The following is a 23,270-nucleotide window of genomic DNA, read 5'->3' on the forward strand; positions in this document are numbered from 1 at the left end:
CTGTTTCTGTTTTGTTTATTTTGCTCTTTAGATTCCATATGTAACTGAAATCATATGGTATTTGTTCTCTGGCTTCACTTAGTGTAATACCCTCTGGGGTCCATCCATTCTGTCACAAATGGTAAGATTCATTCTTTCTAAGGGCTGAGTAATAAATATTTTTAACTAAAGCTATGCAGTCAGGTCCTGTATAACATTTTGGTTAACAATGGATCACATATACAATATGATCATAATCTCATAAGGTTATAATTGAGCTGAAAAATTCCTGTTGCCTAGTGACATCATAGCTGTCAATAATGTCATAGTGCATTATTACACTACTATAATACATTACTCACATGTTTGTGATGATGCTGGTACAAATAAAACTGTGCTGCTAGTTGTATAAAAGTATATCATGTACAATTATAGTAATAGGCTATGCCATCTAGGTTTATGTAAGTGCACTCTCTGATATTCTACAATGACAAAACCACCTAACAGCATATTTCATAATATATCCCCGTTTTTACACAACACATAGGTATCTACTCATGGATTAAAGAATCAAATCATTCAAGTCTTTTTATTAAAAACGATACTCTCCTTATTCCCCACCCCTGACCACCACCATTTATTACTCTCTAGATAGAAATAATTTTATTTATTTATTTTTAGAGAGAGGAAGGGAGGGAGGAAGGGAGAGAAACATCGTTGGTTGCCCATTGTGCACACTCAAATGGGAACCTGGCCCATGGTCCAGGCATGTGCCCTGACTAGAAATTGAACCTGCAACCTTTTGGTTCACAGGCCAGCACTCAGTACACTGAGCCACACCAGCCAGGGCTAGATGGAAACAATTTTGAAACTCCTTTAGCGGATTGGATATATGCTCCAGTATCTCAAGACATGCTTTTCTTGGTATTTGAATATTTTTTCAACCTTAGGTAACAATTCTGCACTAAAAGGAAGAATGGAAGATAGCATTTGGTTATCTTTTACCTCCTTGGTCTCATTGTTCACATACTCAGTTTTCTCCCAGTCTCCCCTAGAGTTTCATTTTGATGAGGCTTTACTCTGTTTTTTACAGAATTGTGACCATCCAAACTACAGCTGACCTGTGTAGTGTTCTATGATTACTCTTCCTTACCTGCCCATTTTGTTTTCTTGAAAGTTAAGTAAATGTTGCATTCTTTGTTTGCTTGGTTGTCTATGTATTCCTTACTAATTCAACCCTAAACTCTTACCCCAAAACCGTGGCTTAAAAGAGCAAATATTTATTAATCCTCATGATTCCCTGCACTGAGTAGGAAGTTTCTCCTCAGCCCTTTCCAACACAGTGAATATTTCACTCCCATCAATTTCATTTTCTTGGTCAAGCCTCTCTAAAGGGTTGGGGTTGGTAATGCTGTAGCAGCTGCTTATGGCTATTATTTGGGGGGCTGCCTTTGTAGTCAGGAAATTTCCTTCTCTTGTTTTGGATCCATTCTGTTTTTTGGTCTTGTTCCTCACGCATCCCCCACACTCTTGTTTTCTTAAATTTTGGCCAAGCACATCCTTTAGGTAGCTACTTAAGCACATGGGATGCAAATTTGTTGCCACTTTGGATATCTGAAAATGTATTTATTCTAGCTTCTCTTGAAGTCAGTTATTTTATCAATACAGAATTCTATGTTAAATCATTTCTTAGAATTTTCAAGGCATTTCTTTATTGTCTTCTGGTTTTCAGTTTGCTATCAAAGAGCTTGAAGCTATTTTAATTCTTAGTCCTCTGTATGAAACCTATATTTTATTCTCTCTGAACGCTTATACCCTTATATTATCTTTTCTTTGTCTCCAGTTCTGAAATTTCACCATGTTGTGTTTGGCTTGGTGTGGTTTTATTGTTGTTGGTTGTTTGTTTGTATTCACTCTGCTGCTCATTTGCTAGGACATTACATTCTGCAAATTCACACTCTTCAGTTTTGGGAATTTTTTTCCCCATTAATGCCTATGATTTTCTTTCCTCTGTTTTCTCTGGTCTTTCTTTCTAGGAGCCCTGTGTATTTGGTGCTTGTGGCTTGTTTTGTCCTTTGGCCTTGTCTTTTTTTCATATGTTTAATTTCAAATAAGAACTCTGTTTTTGTTTGAAGTTAAACAAAAAAATTCAGAAATCTTTTTTGTTTTTAGTGGTTCAGTTTTTCAATTTCTTCTCTTACCTCCCTGAGGATATTAATACTAACTTTCTTTTTACAGTTTCTTCTTTTTATATATCTGTTTCTTCAAATTATTTTTATAGTTTTTTTGAGGTATAATTTACATATAGTAAAATTTACTCTTTCTAGCATGTAATTCTGTTTTCACAGCTATAGTCATGTAACAACCAACACAGTGAAAATATTGTTAGATTGCTTTGGTAGTTTAAAAAATTATATTTCTGTTTTTCTTATTCTGATGTTCTTGGCTGTCTGCTTGCTTTGAAGACTGTTAGGCTAAGAAGTTGATTGGAAACTAGCTCTCAGGATGAGGGTGGTCTCTGCATTAGGTTTCTCTGTCAAGCCCTTAAATTGGGGAACTTGTGATGTCAGATCATTTGTCTTTCTAATTGCTGGCTGGTTTTTCCAGAGAAGATTGCCCAGTTCCTTCTTGGAGGGTATGCTTGGCTGCCCATGTCCTGGGAGTCAAGTAGGTAAGAGGGCTCGAAGACATCTATTATTATTCTGAATATAAACTTGCTCTTAATTCTCACTTTTAATGTCCTTGTGTAGATGACAAGGAAGTGTCTAGCATTTTGCAGAATTGACTACGATCATGGGACTCATTTGCCAACAGAATGTGACCAAATGGTATGCTAAAGAGCTTTGTCTTGCATTGGGCATGGCATTCTGCCTCCAGGTGAACAAGCCCTGGTGGATGAGTGGCTCATGGGCCCCAGGCATGTGAATGACACCATTTATATCACCCAGCCCAGACCAGAAACTTCCCATTCTGTCCAGGGAATCATGAGAATTAATAAATATTTGCTTTTAAGCCACTGTGTTTTAGGGTAGCTTCTACACAGTAAAAGCTCACTGAAGGAGTGCCCCTGCCTTTACTTGTACCTGGCATCCCAGCTTGAGACTTACTGTTTGACCCTTTCTGGAGAATAAATGTGGTGCTTTGGGAGTAGTGGGGAAGGATGTGGAGGTATAACAGGTTCTTACTTAAGCTTTTCCACCAGTCTTCCCTTTGCTCTCAGCATTGTCTGCTCCCTGAAGTTCACAATGCCTTTGAGTCATGAATCTTTTGGGAGGTTCTATGTTTATTTGTTTGCTTCTTAGCATTGTCCAGTACTGGTTTAGGATTTCTTTCTCATGTCTGCCACTTACCATTAATTTATGCATTAGTGGTCCAGCTTTGAAGTTTGTTGTTGTCTTATTTCTTTTTTTAGGTGTATGCCTTTAAGAAAAATTACTTTACAACAGTTTTAGAGAGGTTTTGGGAAAGAGTGAGCTAAATATTGGTGCTTATATTTCTGTCTTTAATTGGAAATTTGATCCTGCATTCTTAATATAGCATCATTCTCTTAACCCACCTGTTTTATGGTGGTAATTAACAGCAACTGCTGGCCAGTTCCAGGAAGTTAGGAGGAGGAGTTATTCACAGGGCTTTTAAAAATTTGCTTATTCAGTTAGTGTTTTGTTTTGTTTTGTTTTTGTTTTTATCCTGTCCCTCTCAAGCCTAAACTTATTTTGTATTAAGTTTAGCCAGGTGCAATCTCCTGGAATTAAATAATCTGAAAGAAAATAAAAATATTTTAGGCCCTATCTCTTAAACAAGTAAACCTTGGTAATATAAAGGATTTATATAAATTTTCCTTTTAAAGTTGGGCTTTAGAAGAAGAAAATAAAGCATTTGAAAGTCAGATTTGGTCTAAGCCAAAAAGTTGTTTATTGATTATTCTGGTTTTCAGTCTACCAGCAGTCTGCTGCTGGTTTTCAGTAGAAGGGGAAGTGTTTTCAGAGTTTGTTATAAAATTTACGAAAAACAGAAGGACTGCTAGTCTGTCATTAATCACAGTAAAATGTGATACGGGGTTAGGGCTCACTCTAATGATTTCATTTTAACTTGATTAATGGGGGGGCATCAGTTGTGGGATTGCAGTGAGAAGGCATTGCTTCCTGTCTTTTTTCACAAGCACGGGGTAATCATTATTAGCTTTCTGGCTCCCTGCATTTTGCAGCTGGAAGAGGCAGATGGGGTTTGCTCTGCACCCTTGAGAAACCCCTAAGCTTGTAAGCGTGAGTGCTTGGTGTCCAGTAGATGCTGATCCAGTTAGGCAACTGAGGCTACATTTGTGCTGGCTGAGCCAGTGGTGGGTCTGTACTGCCATGGTAGGGCTTTTATGTTGAATTCAGTGTATTAGTTTACTAGGGCCGCTGTAACAAGGCACCCCAAACTGAGTGGCTTAGAAAACAAATTTACTTTATCACAGTTCTGGAGGCCAGCATCTTAAGATTAAGGTGTTGGCAGAGTTGATTTCTTCACAGGCTGTGAGGGAGAGCCTATTCTGTGCCTGTCTCCTAGCTTCTGGTGGTTTGCTGGCCATCTTTGGTGTTGTTTGACTTGTAAATGCATTGCACTGATATCTGTCTTCATATTCACATGACCTTCTCTTTGTATGCGTCTGTCACTGTGTGCAAAATCTCCCTTTATAAGGAAAGCAAAGATACAGGGTTAGGGCTCACTCTAATGATTTCATTTTAACTTGATTATCTCTGTAAGAACCCTATCTCCAAATAAAGTCACACTCCGAGGGACTGGTGGTTAGAACTTTAACATATCTCTTTTTAGGGAAACACAGTTCAACCCTAACACTGAGGCCATTTGTGAGTATGACTTCTCTGTTTTGCAGGGCATCCAGTGAAAGGTGGAGAGACAGAGTCGAAGGATTTGCTAATAGGAGCAAACTTAAAGGGTCTCAACCCAGTGGGATCCTGAGGTCATTCCTCCATGTTATGAGTGGGGATACATATTGTTTAAAGGAAGGACAGATCCTGTGCTTACATTGTTGCTTATTGTTTGGGGAGATGAGCATTCGTGTGGGGCAGGGGAATCACCAACAGGCCCCCCAGCTGCACAATGTAGACTGTACTTACTTGATGGCCCCCTGATGTGCCAGACTCTGGACCAGTGCATGGGTGGGGGGCTGGCGGTATTGGTGAGGAAGCCAAGTCGGTTGGATGTAGTGCTCATTGAGGGTGTATATATTTTTTAGGGATGTGGTACATGGGAGGTGTCCTAGTGTTGTACCTGGCTCTTAGGCACTCTATAAATGTTTGTTGGATGAATTAATAGTACATTTATTTGCGCAGTTTGTCACAAATATGTAAAGAGGTAATGTGCCTTTTAGAGCAAGGAGAGAGCCCACTCTTTGCCAGGGGATGGGGAAGTCTTCCTGGAAAGGAGAACCTTTCAGTTGGATTTAAAGCACTGGAGTTTGGGAGAAGGTGGGACATTTTAGGTAGAGGAGGAATGCCGAGACCTCAGAGAACTCCTTTTAAAATTGTTACTGTTGGCCTGGCTGGTGTAGCTCAGTGGATTGAGCACGGGCCTGTGAAGCAAAGGGTCGCTGGTTCGATTCCCAGTCAGGGCACATGCCTGGGTTGCAGGCCAGGTCCCCAGTAGGGGACACATGAAAGGCAACCACACATTGATGTTTCTCTCCCACTCTTTCTCCTTCCCTTCCCCTCTCTCTAAAAATAAATAAATAAAATATTTATTAAAAAAGAACTTTTAAAAAATAAAATTGTTATTAATAGAATTATTAATAGCATATTATTATGTAAGATGACTTAGATTCTATTTATAATTAGGGTTTTTCTTTTTTTTCTTCTATCATTCCCATTTTCCCTTTATTCTAATTTCATTCCTAGTTCCTACACAGGATAGAAAAACAGGTGCCAGTACTTCTTTTCCTCACTCTGTCCCTAATTTAACCACAGTGTGACTTCTCTGGGCATCTATTCTTCAAAACAAGGGCTTTCACTAAGTGACTCCTTTTGGATTGAACTCACATTGACCAGTTATTTACTCAACTGTTGGCTCAATATGATGCTGACATTTGTAGGGCAACAGGAGTATTTGAAATGTGTTGTGCCATACTCTGATTACAGCCTAGAGAGACAGTAGGACATCCTAATCAAACAGGAACACTGGCAAGTGGTGCTTTGACCTTAAGAAATGTTAAACTAAAATGGTATATTTATGTAGGATCTTTTCCATAGGAATTGTGATAGAACATTTCCTAACATCCACTTTTCATATAATATATTTGAATAAAGTGTAGTACTGTTTCTACAGTATGTAAAATTAACAGGAAATCATAGTATATCACAGTTTTATTTGCATGATAGACTATCACAATGAACTTATATGCAATTTCGGTCATTCTTCTAACACCATCTGTATTAGCTAGTTGTTCCTATAGCATAAATTACCCCCCAAACTTAGCAGTTCTTAGCAGTTTCAAATAACTAAGTTTATTATTTTGTGGTTTCCAAGAGTCAGGAATCTGGAGGGATTTAGTTGGGTCTCTCATGAGGTTGCAGTTGAGCTGTTGTCATCTCAAGACAGCATATCTTCAAGCTTGGTCACATGGCTGTTTGCAGACCTCAGTTCTCCACGGGCTATTGAGGAGCAGGACTGTGCTCAGGGCAATCTCAGTGTCTTAAGGATATAGCACCTGGTTTCCCCAGAGTGTGGTAAGAGAAGGATGGGGGGAGAGGGAGGAAAAAGGGAAGGATGTTTCAGCATGTCTCACCCCCTGGCCCCTAACCTCAGTTCATCTCAGCAGTACTATGCCATCTCGCCTGCTGCGTGCTTTTGGTCATACAGGCCAACCATGGGACATTGTGGGCAGGGATTACCCAATGGCATGAATACTAAGAGGAGGGGATCATTGAGGATCATCTTAGAGGCTGCCTCTCAGATATTCTTAATGTTTTTATAGTCTCAAGTTCTGAATTACGGTAAATTCTCCAATACTACTTTTGGAGAAATCTAGGAACTTGGAAATAATCCAGCAATACCATTTTTACTATTGTTTTCTCCATTTTATGTTTCTTTTTTTATAAGAACAAAATCATGTTTTTGTTTTTTTTTAATTTGCTTTTTTCAGTCAACATTTTATTTTAGCCTTTTATCATGGACAATTTTAAACTTCAGAAAAGATAAAGAATAATATCAATTTCTATGTACCTATCACCCAGTTTGAACTGTTATCAATTTATGGTCAATTTTTTTCATCTGTACCCCATTCTCCTCCACCTAGGTTATTTTAAGCATCCCAGTCCTAGTATAAATTAATTGTATATATTTTATTACATCTGTAAAATAGGCTTTTAAACATCTCAACAGTACTAAAAAACTATCAGTAATTTTTAATAGCATCAAATAAAAATCTAGGGTTCAAAATTCCCCTTTTCTCTTATCCTTAAAATAATTTTTTTACAGTGTGATTCGGGATTTAAATAATGTTCATATATTGCAAATTCCAGGGTCTTTGTATTTTATTCCTAGAGTCTTAAGGTTTTGGATGGGAAGATTTATATTGGTCATTTCATCTATCCCCATTATTTTATAGATCAGAAAACTGGCCAGGGTTATATGGCTGGTTCATTTAAGTTTATAACCCAGACCTTGTGATTATTAATCTCAGGTGCTTTTCACATTAAGAAGCTTTTCACATTTTCAGGACATGCCTTTGAAAAAAACATTTTCATTCTTTGGTTACTTTGCATATTGTGAACAATGACATGAACATAAATCCTCATCCCCATTGGATTTGGGTGATAGAGGTTCGTGGTACATTTGTTACACCTATGAGTCCTGCTCTGGGCCATGTGTTGCCAGTCACCCCTTTAGTCAGCCTGGGTCAAAGGTTAATTGTTTATAAGATGTGTCTATAAAGTCAGTGGTGCCAACTTTTTCCACAAACATCCTAAATCTCTCCTAGTCTGCTGCTTTCAATTTGCCAAGCTGCTTGCTTAGCCATTCCAGAAGCCCTGCCTTTATATAATCTTCTGAGTATGTTTGTTTGTTTGTTTGTTTGTTTGTTTGTTTGTTTTTGCTTATTTTTACTCAATAGTAGAATAGCCTAGGAATCACTCCATGTCAATTCATAGTGATTTTCTTCAGTCTTTTTTCCACACTGTTGGATTGTTTTTTAAAAACCTTCCTAATGTTTTACAGATTTGATTCTTATTTTAGGAAGTTTTTTTAAAGATACTGTATAAGCAGAAGCTTTAGGAAACCATAGCACTGTTCTAAATAGCAGGTCACTGCTGTTACATTAGGAGCTCTTAGACTGGCACAGGTGAGGACTGAGTCTTCACTATGTGCTGTTTCCCTTCTTCTGGTTCCCAGGATGAATTAACTTAGTTTTTGCTTTTCATGGGTCTACTTCTCCTCTCTCTTGGTGATCCAGGTTGGGATTTGGGAGGGAGCATTGGTCAAGAAGCAGTGTTTGACACTGATAGAGAACAGAATTCTGAAAATCCTTGTCATCTGCTCAGGGTAAATGACTATGGGTGCTTTTTCCTGTCCTCCATAGGCCCGTCAGCTTATCCTGCAGTACGGCTTAACTCTCAGTGACCTGGACCGTCACCCCGAGGTAAGAGAGGCTACTCCATCTGTCTTCTGTCTCCTTTTTTTATAGCTGTCATTTGTTCATGGGCTCTGGGTATTTTGTCATGTCTAGGAGACAGGTCATACTAGCTTTTCTTCTGGAACCTTGAGTATTAATCCTGGCTAAGGTTATACAAGGAGAGGGTTGATTTCTAGTACATTCCCTTTCATTTAACCGTGAGTACTCAATCTCAGTGTGGTGAAGGGGATTGGACCAGTTTACTCCAGGGCTTTCTTTGGTCCTTGGAGCAAAGATAGTGAGATGGCCCATGGAGCTTACCCCCAAGTAGAGAAAAGAAGTAATCATGTGAAGCACCCTGGTCATTTGGACACAGATTAAAATTAAGTTTTATGGTAAAGATGATTGAACCCATGGGTAATAGAGGGGAGCTGAAGTTGGTAGCGTGAGTAGTGTGGTCATAGTTAGCATTTACTAAGCCCTTACTATTTACTAGATATTTTGCTTAGTGCTGTACCTGTGGTAAATTACTTAATTTCCAGTAGTCTTCAGGGCGGGTACCATTTTGTACCCATCATTTTTACTGATGTGAAAAAGGCATAGAGAGGCACTTGTCTAAGGCCATGCTTTTTGTAAGTGGCAAAACCTTAATATGAATTTGAGTGCTTCTAGCTCTAGAGTGATGCTACTTGGAAGGGTTTTGTGGGAAGAGGTAAAGTTTGAGTGGAGCTAGGAAGGCTTGGTGGTAAGGACAGGAGAGAACATTTTAGAGAGGGATAGATGGAAACCACAGAAGCAGTTCCAGCAGGCATGTGGATACATGTGGACAGTGTCCAGACTTGCAGTGATTAGGACTGAGCGGTGGAATGCTTTGATGCAGTGGGGTAAGGGGGAAGGGCAAAGCTGGATTTGAATGGATTGGCAGGGTTGTGGCAGCTCCAAAACTAGGCTGGTGTTTGGGGCTTGGTGGTGGTCTAGTAAGCTAGTTATAGTATGCATGGGCCTCAGAGGGGTTAGCAAGGATCATGGGAAGAGGCCATTGAGAGAAATCTGGGCAGAGTCAGAACACAGGCTGAGTCAGCTGTTCAGTGCTGTTAGGAGAGTAGTTTGGGCTGAAGATGGGCCTGCCATTCCAATAGAAAGGGTAGCCACCTTCTAGGCCCTTGAGAATCAGTTGCCCAGGCAAAGCCCGGCCCTGGAGTTAGTGCAGGGTCAAGGAAGAGCAATGGCTGTACTTTCAGATACAGGGCACATCTGTAAATGAATGAAAGCAAGGGTGCACACTTGAAGCTTTGTAGGCTTTATACCTGTGCCACAGCAGCCATACCAAGCAACTTCTAACTGCACCTTGAACTGGATTTGTACCCTGAGGTTTTCTCTACTGCCATTATTAAAACACCATGCTCAAAACTATCACATTAATCATGCAACCGTACCAGGAGTGATTAAAAAAAAATACATAGCTTCTTTGGTTTCAGATTTTGAAAATGAGTGGACCAACTTGCCCTTTGACTGCTTTTGGAACTCTTGGTAGAGCTTCCTAATAGAAAAAGTGGGCAAGGCCAGATAGATGCTTTGGCAGTATCATAGTCAGGGTACCTCAGATAATTTCCAATCCCGGATCACATCAAATGTGTGTCAGCTTTATACCTCTTCGTTGGGTTCTCTCTGTTCCCTCAAAATTGCGTTTTTGCCACAATACTAAGGAGACTTTTGAATCAGTGTTTCTGAACTTTTCTCTATGATCTCCCTTTCTTTCCCCAATGAGATTTTAATACCATAGATATATGTATATATCTGTTACTGTCCTTGGGGGTGATGTCACTCACATTGAGATTGCATCATCTCCACAATTCCAGCTTGTGCACAGAGAAGCCTGCCGGTGAGAAAAGGGAGTGTAAGAGCTGGACCCTGGTGTGGTTCCCAGGCCCTGTGTTTGTTTCCCAGTGACTCTCAGAGCTTCAGTGTCTAGATTGATTAAAAGCAAGTAACTACCTAGCTAATTGGTCTGTTGAAGGTCTAATAAGCTATTACATGCTCAAGCTTTGCACAGAGCTTACCTTCAAAAGGCTCTTAGTGGTGTTTTTATCTTTCCTTCTGACACAGATTGACCTTGCCATTGATGGTGCTGATGAAGTAGATGCTGACCTCAATCTCATCAAGGGTGGTGGGTGAGTGTTGTGGCAACTTTTTTGCTAAAGAATATCTGCTAGTTAATCCCTAGCAAGGCAGTGGGTTACAAAATAAATAAATTTTCACTGTGATATACCCGAGTTTGTCTTTCTACTAGGGTATTGATAGCTATGGCTGTAGAGCTACCAAATTGGCATTTCCGGTCATTAGTTGTAAAATCTAGTGACTGGAAACCTAGACCTCTTCAGTGAAATTATTCATCTTAATGGGTTCTCTGTGTCTGCATTTTTCTGATTCCAGCTTTAAAACTCTGTAGACTAAACCAAGCATATCATTGGGGCTAAATATTAGGTCTGTGGGCACCAGCGTGTGATCTTTGCTTTAAAGCTGCTCTTACCTCTGACAAGTTAGTGATATATTTATTCATTCATTTAGAAAAACATTTATTGGATGTTTCTAAGTGTTGATTTGGGGGTTAGGGAAGGCTGAGTTGAAGCAGGTGAATTTTCCTGTTTCACTGGTTCTTAGAGTCAAGCAGACTATGAAATGACACAAAATTTGTTTATGTGCTCTCTGCTTTATCAATTTGACTGTCAAGTAACCTTTGACGAGATTGTTCCAAGCTTATTTCTTAAGCTAATAGAACCTGCCCCATTCACTTCATGCTCAGATGACTTCTTCCTAAGTACAGTACTTCAAGGCCTCACTGGGAACCACTGTCCTGTATCCTTCAGATACAGGCTAAGCTTCCCATTGTCCATTTAGTAGAAGCAGCTTGTCTTGGCTTCAGTTGCCATAACAAAATACTATAGCCTGGGTGGCGGTAACAACAGAAATTTCTGGCAGTTCTAAAGTCACTTTAATTGAAGATGGCTGCCTTTTTACTGTCTTCACATAGTGGGGGAAAAGAGTAAGTGAGCTCTCTGGTATCTCTAATCATAAAGACTTTAATCTTATTAGACCAGGGCCTCACCCTTATTACCTCATTGAAGCATAATTATTTTCTCAGGGGCCCCACCTCCAAATACAGTCACATTGGAGGTTAGAACTTCAGCCTTAGAGTTTGAGTGTGACACAATTCAGTTCATTGCACAGTAATGGAGTTGGGTCATGTCCCTTAAGAAATAAAAAGTCAATTTCTCTTTAAGAGCCAGAATTGAGTAGGGTTTTCTGTTATCTGACTAGTTCTCAGATAGAGCTTTTGTTTTGCCCATATGTTCTTTTTTTTTTTTTCCTATCCCCAGAGGCTGCCTGACTCAGGAGAAGATTGTGGCAGGCTACGCTAGTCGCTTCATTGTGATTGCCGATTTCAGGTATAATGCTTAAGTGTCCTAAACTGTCCACCAAGGAGATATATGGGACCCCAGGCCTCATTCCCATTTAAAAAAATTTTTAATTTTATTATTATTTTTTAAGATTTTTATTTATTTATCTTTAGAGGGGAAGGGAAGGAGAGAGGGAGAGAAATAATCAATGTACAGTTGCCTCTCGTGTGTTCCCTATTGGGAACTGGCCTGCAACCTAGGCATGTGCCCTGACTGGGAATTGAACTGTGATCCTCTGGTTCGTAGGCCCGCTCTCAATCCACTGAGCTACATCAGCCAGGGCTCGTTCCCATTTTATAGAGGAGGAAATAGAGAACAGGAGGGACTGCCTGACTTTGAGACTCGTGTCTAGGGCTTCGTGTCATGTCTAGGAGGATTTCTATTCAAACTTTATGCCGAAGGTAGGTATTGGTATTTATGTGTCCTCTGGAATGAGGAGGAAACAGCTTGTGTCCCTTGTTAACAGAGTATATTCTCATATGTCAGTCATTTGATGCACAGAGCCTCAGAGGAAGCAGGGCAAACACTGCTTCCCGTGGGCAGTGACTCAGCATGCGTTGCCTCCTTTTGGGGTCACGTGTGGCTTGTGGTGTCAATAGTCTTTGCCTTGGCTATCAGATTCTTCTTTAAGGAATCTGGTAGAAGTGACTTGTGCTGAGCATGTTAATTTAGAGGGGGGAAAAGTATTTACTTTTGAAAAATAGCTGTAGGAAGAACAAATAATAAACACCTGTATACCACACAAAGCTAGTCATATCATATTTTAACATTTTTGTCATAGTTACTTGAAATTTAAAACCTCTGTATACTTAGCCTTGCTTGTCTCCTGTGCCCTTATACCATATAATTAACCCCATTCCTGAATTTGATGTTTATCTGTACCATTGAGCATATTATATTTATCGTTGTTTTTGACTTTTTACTTCCAGGAAAGATTCAAAAAACCTTGGGGATCAATGGCACAAGGGAATCCCCATTGAGGTCATCCCTATGGCTTATGTCCCAGTGAGCCGAGCAGTGATTCAGAAGTTTGGAGGTGTGGTTGAACTTCGCATGGCCATCAACAAGGCAGTAAGTGGCCATGGAGATTTCTGGAGGGCATGCCAGGTTCTTCGTGTTGTATCAGCATTTGTGATATAAAAGCTCTTTAGTGCCCACAGGCAGGTTCTCAGTATTCTTTCTGCTTTAGTTAGATCACCTGTACCTGAATTACACAGTTGGCTTTTATTTATTTTAATTTAATTAATTTTTTTGCTTCAGGTGGATCTTTTATTATTTTAAGTGATTTTATTTAAAATAATTCAAATTATTATAGTAAATTGATAATTTAAATAATTATAAATAAACAATTATTAAATTAGTATTTACTACTTTAAACAATTTTATTTAAAATAATTTAAATTATTTGTAAAAATACATTTTTTCAAGAATGGTGTCACTGTCACAAGCATATGTTGATTTTGCAAAGAAAGAATATGCTACAAGTTATGCTATTCTTCTTTTCAATTATATTCTGTCAAAAATTAAAAGACATTTCTAATTACCTCAGGCATTTAACAGACAGTAAATTCTACTTTCTGCCTATGGTTAAATAAATGGTGTCTTTCAGTGAAATGGTGAGAAATAGATAATGAGAAGCCTGCTTCTTAAAATGGCCTTTGGCTTCAATAACCATCAGCCCCTTGGATTGCCACTGAACTTCTCAGCTATTTTCTGTAGTTTCAAATCCACTGCAGCCAAGTTTTCAAGTTCTTTTTCCTGGATCCACCTCAGAAGAAGATGGAATAGAAAGGACTTCTACAGAACTAAAAACCTTGCTGTGGGCCTCCTGGCTGGGAGCATGTAATCTTCACATCACAAACAGATAGCAGTTCCAAAGCATTCTTTTCTGACTGGCTGTCTTGAGTGGCTTCTTGAGTTGCCATAGTCCATAGCAACTGGAATTGGAATCCAGAAGCCTATTTACTTATTTTAAATAGGTTTCTTTGTTTATTTTTAGAGTGCTAGCTCTATTCAAACTCTCGTAGGTAAGACTTAATGCAGCTTGAGAGGCTGACACTCCTCATACCTGAAGCCTGGACCACCCTGATTAACATCTGCTAAACCTGGGCTTTGGGAAGCCCCCTGGGGCATAAAGTTTTTCAGCTTTCATGGTATAATTTCCTTTTTCTTCCTCTTTTCTCATTCTTTGGTTAAATTTGACAGGAATTAGAATTTCTTGGGGGATGTGAACCCTTCCTCAGGAGTATACTGCAGATAATTAATCCAAATGTTTTTCTTCAACTTCTAAAGTGGGTTACAATGAACTTGTTTTTCTTACCCACAGATAAAAAAATCAAAACTAATAATCCAAAAATAACTATAGTGTAAATATAACTATATAAAAAGCTTAGGAGATATTGAAAAAAAGATTAACAGTAACCTTTCCTTGATACATTTTTTTAAAATTATATTTTATTGATTATACTCTTGCAGTTGTCTTGATTTTTTCCCCCTTTGCCCCCCTCTACCCAACACCCCCTGCTTCCTCAGGCAACCCACCCACCATCGTTCAACGTCATAGGTATAAGTTCTTTGATTGCTCCATTTCCTATACTGTACTTTACATCCTCATCGCTATTCTGTAACTACCTATTTGTACTACTTAATCCCCTTACCTCTTCACATATTCTCCCTCTTCCCCCTCCCATCTGGCAACCATCTGGTAAGTACTTTATTCTTGCTGCTTTTAACAGTCTCTATCTTTGGCCTTTTAATTATGATGTGTCTTGGAGTGGGCCTCTCTGCATCCATCATAATTGGGACTCTGTGCTTCCTGGACTTCCATGTCTATTTCACCGAATTAGGGGAGTTTTATTTCATTATTTTTTCAGATAGATTTCCAATTTTTTGGTCTTTCTCTTCATTTGACACCCCCATGAAGCAAATGCTGGACCTCTTGAAGTTGTCCTAGAGGTGTTTATACTATCCTCATTTTGGGGGGCTGCTTTTTCTTGTTCTGAATAATTGTTTTTTTGCTTCTTTATATTCCATATCATTGATTTGATTCTCAGGTTCATCCACTCTACTGTTGTTTCCCTGTAAATTGTTCTTCATTTCAGTTACTGTCTCCTTTGTTTCTGACTGGGTCTTTTTTATGCTGTTGAGGTCCTTACTAAGTTCCTTGAGTATCCTTATAACCAGTGTTTTGAACTTTGAATTTGGTAATATTCTTTTTTTTTAATTTAATTGTTGTTCAAGTACATTTTTCTGCCTTTTACTCCCATCCCAGCCCCCCCCCCCAGTGCTCCGTACCTCCTTCCCATTTCCACCCCCCTTAGTTTTTGTCCATGTGTCCTTTGTACTAGTTCCTGTAAATCCTTCACCTTTTCCCCTGAAATTCTCTTATAACCAGTGTTTTGAACTTTGAATTTGGTTTGAATTTGAACTTTTGAATTCAAACCAGGTTTGAATTTTGAAAACTGCTTATCTCCATTTTGTTTAGCTGTTTTTTCTGAAATTTTGATCTGTTCTTTTATTTGGGCCATATTTCTTTGTCTCTGTTTTGGCAGACTCCCTGCATTTATTTCTTTGTATTAGGTGGGGTTGCTTTGACTCCATGTCTTGGTAGTGTGGCTTAATATAGTAGGTGTCCTGAAGGATCCAGTGGCACAGCCTCCTCTATTCCACAAGATGTGTACTCAAGATGAACCCTTTGTGTGGTCTGAGTACACCCTCCTCTTGTAGTTGAGCCTTGGTTGCTTTTGGCAGGTCAGTGGGAGAGATTTACTCAGACCAGTCAGCTGCAAAGACTGGCTGTGACCACTGACCACCAACCTCCACCCTCCATGGAGGATCAGCTGTGCAGGGGCAGGGTGATGGTGCTCCGATGTAGTTAGTACCTGTCCGCTGGGTGTGTTGGCCCTGGGGTTTCCTGGGTGGTGTAGGCCAGGGTCAGCCCCCAGTGTTTTGCCCAGTGTAATGAACAGGTACTTTGCCTGCTCATTAAAGCAGTCGGAGATGGCTGCTACTTGTGCTGGGCTTGGAGATTCCTAGGTGAAGCCAAGCTGTGACTAATCTGGGTACAGCCAAAACTTATTGAAGCCAGCTGTTGCTTGTTTGATAGGATTCAGGAGCCAAGACCACCCATTCCCATGGAAAAGCAGCAAGGGTGGGCCCATAAATTGGGTGGGACAGATCCTCTGGGGATTTCCAAGGCTATCAAAGTGTTAGCTAGGTTGATGGAGTCTTAGATGTGGCACCAGCTCTGTGGGGGTAGAGTTTAGCAAAGGGACAGTGGCTTATGCTCACCTTGATGCCAGAGACTTCAGTTTCTCCTAGTATACCACTGGTGTTCAAGCTGTTCCCCTGGTGCTGGAGCTCAGAGGGAATAAGTCTGAGTAGATAAGTCTGTGTTGTGAGTTCTTGAAGAGGAACTCCTTGGGTCTCCAGAATTTTCTTCCACTGACTCAATCCTGCTGGTTTTTGCAGCCAGAAGTTGTGGGGACTTGACTTTCTGGCACTGGAATCCTGGGCCAGAGGACCTGGTGTGGGTCTAGGACTCCTCACTCCCAAGATATCCCTCCTGTATTTTGTGGTTGTCAGAATTCCATTTGGCCTGATTTCTGATATTCCTGAATGATGGTTCTATATTTTACTTTATGTTTTTATTTATTTACTTTTGGGGGGGGCAAAGAGAGAGAAACAACAGTGTGTGAGAGATACATCAATCAGTTGCCTCTCACCTGCCCACAACCCAGACATGTGCTCTGACTGGGAATTGAACTCGACCTTTCTGGTTGCAGGTCACTGCTCAATCCACTGAGCTATACCAGCCAGGGTAGTTGTTCTGTATTTTAGTTGTAATTGTGATGTGGTTATGAAAAGAGGTGAGCCATGTCTCCCTATGATGCCATCTTGACCAGAAGTTCCACATTTTTGTTTTGATGTGTTTTCTTCCTGGTGTTTTTGTGATTTTTAAAAATCATTGTCCTAATCATAGTCGTCATACAGGTCTTTGACTCTGGTTGCCTTTGTAGATGAAAGGCCAGGAGAAGAATGTTGGAGGTTCCCTCTCATAGCTGGTGTTATTCCAGACAAGAGCCTCAGCATCCTACCTTAATGGAGGTCTTAACTGAGCACCTACCTTCTCCAGTCTGCAGAGGAGCCCTCATTTCTTTGCCTTTGACTACACTGTTCTGTCACATTTGTTGTCCTAAGCATTTTCTAGTGCCTAAAGCTGTTGGGCACTAGAAAATGTTTAGGAGGAATTCTGGAGGAATTAACTAAAACTACCTGCTACCTATTTGATCTCAGGAATCATCTCTTCTTTTTGTCTTTATTGAAAGGTGGAATAGCATTGTCTCATTTTACATTATTCATGGTACTTAATGTGAAGCCCTTGAGACTATTGTGCCCTTTGATAACTTGTTCTGTTACTATAGTTTTCAGTGTAATAATAGCTGAGAATTTTTGAGCTTTTACCATGAGCACTCCCTGTGGTCAGTGCTGACCCATGTGGTTTATATGTAAGCTACTTGTGAAGTGTGGATTATTGCCTCCTTTCTGGCTGTTGAGAATTTGAGGCTTACGGAAGTTAATGGCTCCTCTGAGGTCTGGACCTTTGTGGCTTTAGGGGGACTCAGATCCTGACTCCAGGCTCTTCTCATTACTGTCTCTCAGCACAAGAGAGCTTGAGTTGGGGACTACTAGCTTGAGTGAGTTGATTAGGATATTTGCCTTTGGTTATTGCCCTTGGTTATTGGAAGGCACTCCAGGTTATTGCCTGTCTGTCTCTTTTTAGCTGTGTCTTCATACCTGGTAAATATGGAAAATTATCTCCTAGGGTCCTGTGGTGACAGATAATGGGAACTTTATCCTGGACTGGAAGTTCGATCGGGTGCACAAATGGAGTGAAGTTAACACAGCTATCAAAATGATCCCAGGTAAAGTGAATGATGTTCACCTTCTCTGCATAGAGCCTTTCCTCCCAGAACGTTTGCTTAAGCAGCGGGGAATATTCATAGAGACAGACCATAGGCAAGATACTGTGCTACATGTTACAGGGAATGCTCCTGCCTAGAGAACACAGTTTAAACCTGAGGAAAATTGTGGCTATTTAGAAGTCATGCCTACAAATAAGATGACATGTGTTAAATTCTGCTAGAGGAATACCAAGAGTCTAGAGTGCATAGAAGTTACTACTTTTGGGGAATGTAGGGAGGTATTATGGGAGAGAGGTGGCTTTTTTGAGGTATGCCTCAGCATAGTGTAATCTAGACACTGCACTAAGTGTTCAAGATTCTTGTTTGACTCCCCAGTTTGATTGCATAGTTACAGAGAGGACAGAGATTGAAGAAGGTTAAAGGATTTGCCCAAAGGCTGTAGCACCAAGGTGGGAGCCCCAGGTTGCCTCTAGACCCTGAATTTTCAGTCCTTCTTTGAGAGCCAGGTCAAAGAGGGTATTGTGTGACATGAACATTTGAAGCAGTGGAGAGCCTCTGGTGTACCTCTTATTAGGGATCTGCAGCTGGGTGGGTAGCGTAGAGGTAAGTTATGAATGTGGACTGGAGTAGATATTAAGGGCTCATACAATGGGATGAAAAGGAGGAGGGAGAGGTGAGAAATATTTGTGTTACAATATTGTGAGACTAATATTCTAACTGGGAGTACTTTATAACAAGGAATATTCGTGGGCCATAACTGACTAATAAGATGGATAAGGTCAAGTTTAGCAGATTGTAGTGGCTAAGAGTAGATCCTGGAGCAGACTGCCTGAGTGAGGGTCCTAACCCAGCCTTGCTGTGTCCCATGTGCATTTGCGTGGCTTTTGTGCAGGTAATACCGCTTCCTCAGTGAAAGAGGCTCATTCTAACACCTACCTCTTAGGATTATGGGAGGATTCAATGAATTAAATGGTGCTAAGTGCACAAAGCAGTGTTTGTTGAATGAGTATATCCCTAGGAGAAAAAAGGATAATCTACTTCATTGATTTAATATGCTAGATTCTGAGTTATCTGTGCTATTTGGGATTGAAAATAATATGAGTATATGCTATGTAACAGAGCTAATTTTTCCAACCTTACTTTTTTAGCTCACTATTTTAGTCTTCCATTGACAATTTTGTATCAGATTTCTTAAATCAAAAAGATGAGCTGAGTCCTGGCTGTTGTGGCTCACTGGATTGAGCATTGGCCTGTAAACCAAAGGGTTGCCGGTTCAATTCCCAGTCAGGGCACATGCCTTGACTGAGGCCAGGTCCTCAGTAGAGAGCATGGTTAGAGGCAACCACACATTGATGGTTCTCTTCCTCTCTTTCTTCCTCCCTTCCCCCCTCTCTAAAAATAAGTAAGTAAATAAAATCTTTTTTTAAAAAGATGAGCTGAATTATGTTTATTCTCAGTGTTATCTTTTTGTTGGAAGAACCAAGGAGCCAAGAAGGCAGGAGAAAGAGAAAATATATAGGTCACTGTTAGTAAAATGGGTACATTTGCCTTAACGATAATGCAAACAAACCCAGGGGACCAGGTAGGAAACCCCTTACCAGTGTCAGCACTGCTCCTCTGTAGGAGGGTTTCTTGCAGTACTCACTAGGGTAAGTTGTATTGCTCCTCCTCAGACCTTTCTTGGCTCTTGAGCCATTGAGATGTCCTTCATGAGGAACTTTCTTCCGTACTTTGCTATCTACCTCAGCAAGTACCAGTTACATCCTAGAGATGGTTAGAAGTTTGTTAATATAAGAAACATTCAGACCTGGAGAGAACTTTTGTGAGTTTATTTGAGCCAAATTGATGACAATTGTCAGAATGTAAAACCTCAACAAGTTGAGAAAATGCTCAGGAAAATGACAATTTTGCACCTTATACATGCATCACAATCAAAGAAGAAGGCATAAGGGGGTTATATGAAATCCAATGATGATAGATTAGGGAGGTGGGAGAAAACAAAGCAGGGAAACGTGGGATTGGATAAAAGTAAAATGAGACACATACTTGTGTTACACAGGTGGGTACAGGATCCTTAACAGTCAACAACTAACATGATAATAACAATGAGGGGATTTGTGGTCTTTGCTCTGTTGTGGTTATTGTACCTGGAGGGGGTCTGGAAAAAGGGAAGTTATCTTGACATTCCAAAGCTATGTTATTGTAGATGCAAAAGGACAGTAGACAAAGTCAACTAAGGTAGATCGACTTTTTGTCAGGGAAGATTCAAGTCTAGGGCATGACTACTTGCCATGAACTGATTTGAGTTAATAAGTTTTAATGTTAGACCATCCTTTGTGGTTACTTTAGATCTCCAGTTTTGCAAAGGTTTTCATGTAGACCCCCCCTAACCTTGTCAGGCTTAACATGTGGTCCCTTTTCTTCCATAGTTTTTAAAACGTAATTATTTCGTACAGTGTGACCAGGATCATCTCTGTGGTTTGTTTTATCTTTTCTCTTCCCAGTTTGGCCCATTATAATGATTGCTGCTGGGCCAAAATCAAGGAAGGAAAAGCAGGGCAAGTTTTCCCCTCTCCCTGTTCCCCTGACCTTGTCCCATGTGCATTTGTGAAGTAACTTAGAGGATAGCCGAAGTGTGCATTCTCCCTTGGGTGTTCCATGGAGTTACACCTAGAACAGACAGGCACTTATAGAAGGGTCAAAGCTACTGGGGTTCTTTCACTATTTGCACTGAGCTACCTCTGCTCTTCCTACTTTTTGGAGGGTGGTGGGGTCAGTCATTTCCTTCATCTCAGTGAACTGAGGAGAGGTTGCTTCCATATCAGATCTTAGACTACTGCCATTTGTCTCTGCTGGTTTTTAAAAAACATGGTCTGAACCTGTTCTGACTTGTCTCAAGTCAGATGGAAGCTGTCACCTTGTATTACAGGATGTTTGAAAAAGATGGGTCTTGAGTGGCCACTCATTTTTGGTAGGCTACAATCATGTCGGCACAGTTTAGTGCCAGGACCTTTGTGTTTCAGCGGGTTCTCTACCTGGTGGCTTTTCATTGAAGATAGATGATCTTATTTGAAGATAGTCTTCAAATATATTAATATTGGAAGAGTGTCTCTGGAAGTTTTGATTTTATTTATTCTTTTGAATACATATAGTTTAATATTATAAGAGTAATCAGTAAAAAGTCTCTTCTACTTCCACGTTCCCTGTCTAGAGTCAGCCAGTGTTACAAAATTGTATCTTCTTGAGTTATTCTTTGGTCAACAAATCAATCCTCCCCTTGCCTTACCTCTTTTCACACAAGTGGAAATATACTAGATACAGGTTTTGATTCCTAGTTTTTCCTGTCTTGGAGATCATACATAATAGTTCAAAAAGAGCTTCCTTGTTCATTTAAAAATAACTGTGACTAGCCCCACCCTCCCAACTCCCTGTGGCCCCACTTTGCCAAGCTTTCATCCTGCTGGTTGCAGCCAGCCTGGGCTCCCATTGCAGTCTTTCTTAAGGGACTCTCCAGGAGATCCAGTTAGACGGGGCGTATTGGAGACACATAGGGAAAAACTCGTGTGGCTTTTAGGCAGGGCCATGTTTCCCCACGTACCCTGAATGGTGACAGCGTTCCTGTGCAGAGCCTTTCTTCCTCATGATCAAATCTTACTCTGGACCTGATGACTCCCTGAGACCCTTTCCCACCACAAAGGTCCCCAGGCCGGAGGCTGGTCTGTGGCTTTTTCTGAGTGACTGCAGACCTAGCACTGGTGTTGAGTTTGAATCTCTGTCAACCTGATGAACACCACCTGCTGTTAAGCTGGTGACTTGTTGAGAACCTGCCTCATGCAATTCATGTACTTACTGCAGGAGGCTCTTTCAGTGGCTAATAGGCAGCCAGCAGATGGAGCCAGGTCTTGAGTGCCTTCTATCTTTTGCTAACCTGCCCTGCTCTGTACTGGTGGTAGTCAGCCTTAGGGCACAGCTTGCCCCCTCCCATGTGAACACAGGCCTAGGAGAGGCAGCTACTAACTGGATTACTTTGGAGCTCCAAATAGGTGGCACAGGGCCAGTCACAGGCAGTATCTGACATTGACCTACATGGGAGTTTATTCTGAGAGGCCCCAGAACCCAAACATCCAGTGGCTGGCTTCAGATTACATAAGAGCACGAGCCAATTAGCTCCATAAGGGGCACACCCAAATGGAGATGTATACAGCCTCCAGACCTTGCTGGGCCAATTTCTACCTTGTGTGGTCAGCCCCCACGTAGTAGCTCATACACTGTGGCTGGGGCCCAGGGGTCATCTTTCCATATAGATGGGCTAGCAGCAATCAAGACTCAACTATAACAGGAGGACTTAATGTAATCCACACAAGAGACATTTTTGGAGCACCTATTTGAGGTGATCAGGGAGAATGTGCCATTGAGCCCCACAAGACACCTACTACTGAAGACCACGATACCAAGACAGAGATATAGCAGATCTCCCTAATACACAGAAACAAATACAAAGAGACAGTCACAATGGGGAGACAAAGAAACATGCTCCAAATGAAAGAACAGGACAAATCCTCAGAAAAAGAATGAAATGAAATTAAAGCTATCTACCAGATAAAGAGTTCAAAACGATAGTTATAAGGATGCTCAAGGAACTGAGGGGAAGAATGGATGAATTCAGTGAGAACTTAGATAGTAAGCATTAAAAAGGACATAGAAATCCTAAAACAGTAGTAGTCAGAATTGAAGGATACAATAAATGAAATGAATACATTAGAAGGAATCAGCATCAGATTAAAGCAGCAGAGTGTTGAATCAGTGATTTGTAAGACACGGTAGCAGAAACCATGCTTTCAGCAAAAAAAAAAAATTTTTTTTTAAATTAACAGTAGTTTAAGGGACCTGTGGGAACAACATCAAGCATAACAACATCTGCATCATAGGGGTACCAAATGTAGAAGAGAGAGAGCAAGGGATAAAGAAACTATTTCAAGAAACAATGACTGAAAACATCTCTAATCTGGTGTGGGAAATAGATACACAAGTCTAGGAAGCACAGAGAGTCCCAAACAAGATGGATGCAAAAAGTCCCACTCCAAGACACAATGAAAATGCTAAAGGTTAAAGACAGACAGAATCTTAAAGCCACAAGAGAAATAGAGTTAGTTGCCCACAAGGGAGCTCCCATGAGACTGTCATCTGATTTTTCAAAAGAAACATTTCAGGCCAGAAGATTGGCATGAAATATTCAAGGTGATGAAAGCAAGGACCTACAACCAAGGCTATTTTCCCCAGCGTGACTGTCATGTAAAGTTG

The 23,270-nt window shown here is 40.5% G+C and overlaps 1 protein-coding gene across 2 annotated transcripts in view; it reads left to right on the forward strand.

Moving 5' to 3' along the window:
* Positions 1-23,270, forward strand: part of RPIA (ribose 5-phosphate isomerase A) — a 51,860-nt gene that overhangs the window by 14,809 nt on the left and 13,781 nt on the right. For both annotated transcript variants that reach the window (XM_053665262.1, XM_037163028.2), the window contains exons 4-8: positions 8,555-8,614; positions 10,694-10,758; positions 11,965-12,033; positions 12,975-13,116; positions 17,870-17,969. In XM_053665262.1, coding sequence (XP_053521237.1) covers positions 8,555-8,614; positions 10,694-10,758; positions 11,965-12,033; positions 12,975-13,116; positions 17,870-17,969 — 436 coding nt within the window. The remainder of the gene's footprint in view (positions 1-8,554; positions 8,615-10,693; positions 10,759-11,964; positions 12,034-12,974; positions 13,117-17,869; positions 17,970-23,270) is intronic.

The sequence above is a fragment of the Artibeus jamaicensis genome, unplaced genomic scaffold (assembly GCF_021234435.1).
Source record: "Artibeus jamaicensis isolate MK-2021 breed Jamaican fruit bat unplaced genomic scaffold, CSHL_Jam_final contig_399, whole genome shotgun sequence".
In the NCBI taxonomy this organism is placed as follows: Eukaryota; Metazoa; Chordata; class Mammalia; order Chiroptera; family Phyllostomidae; genus Artibeus; species Artibeus jamaicensis.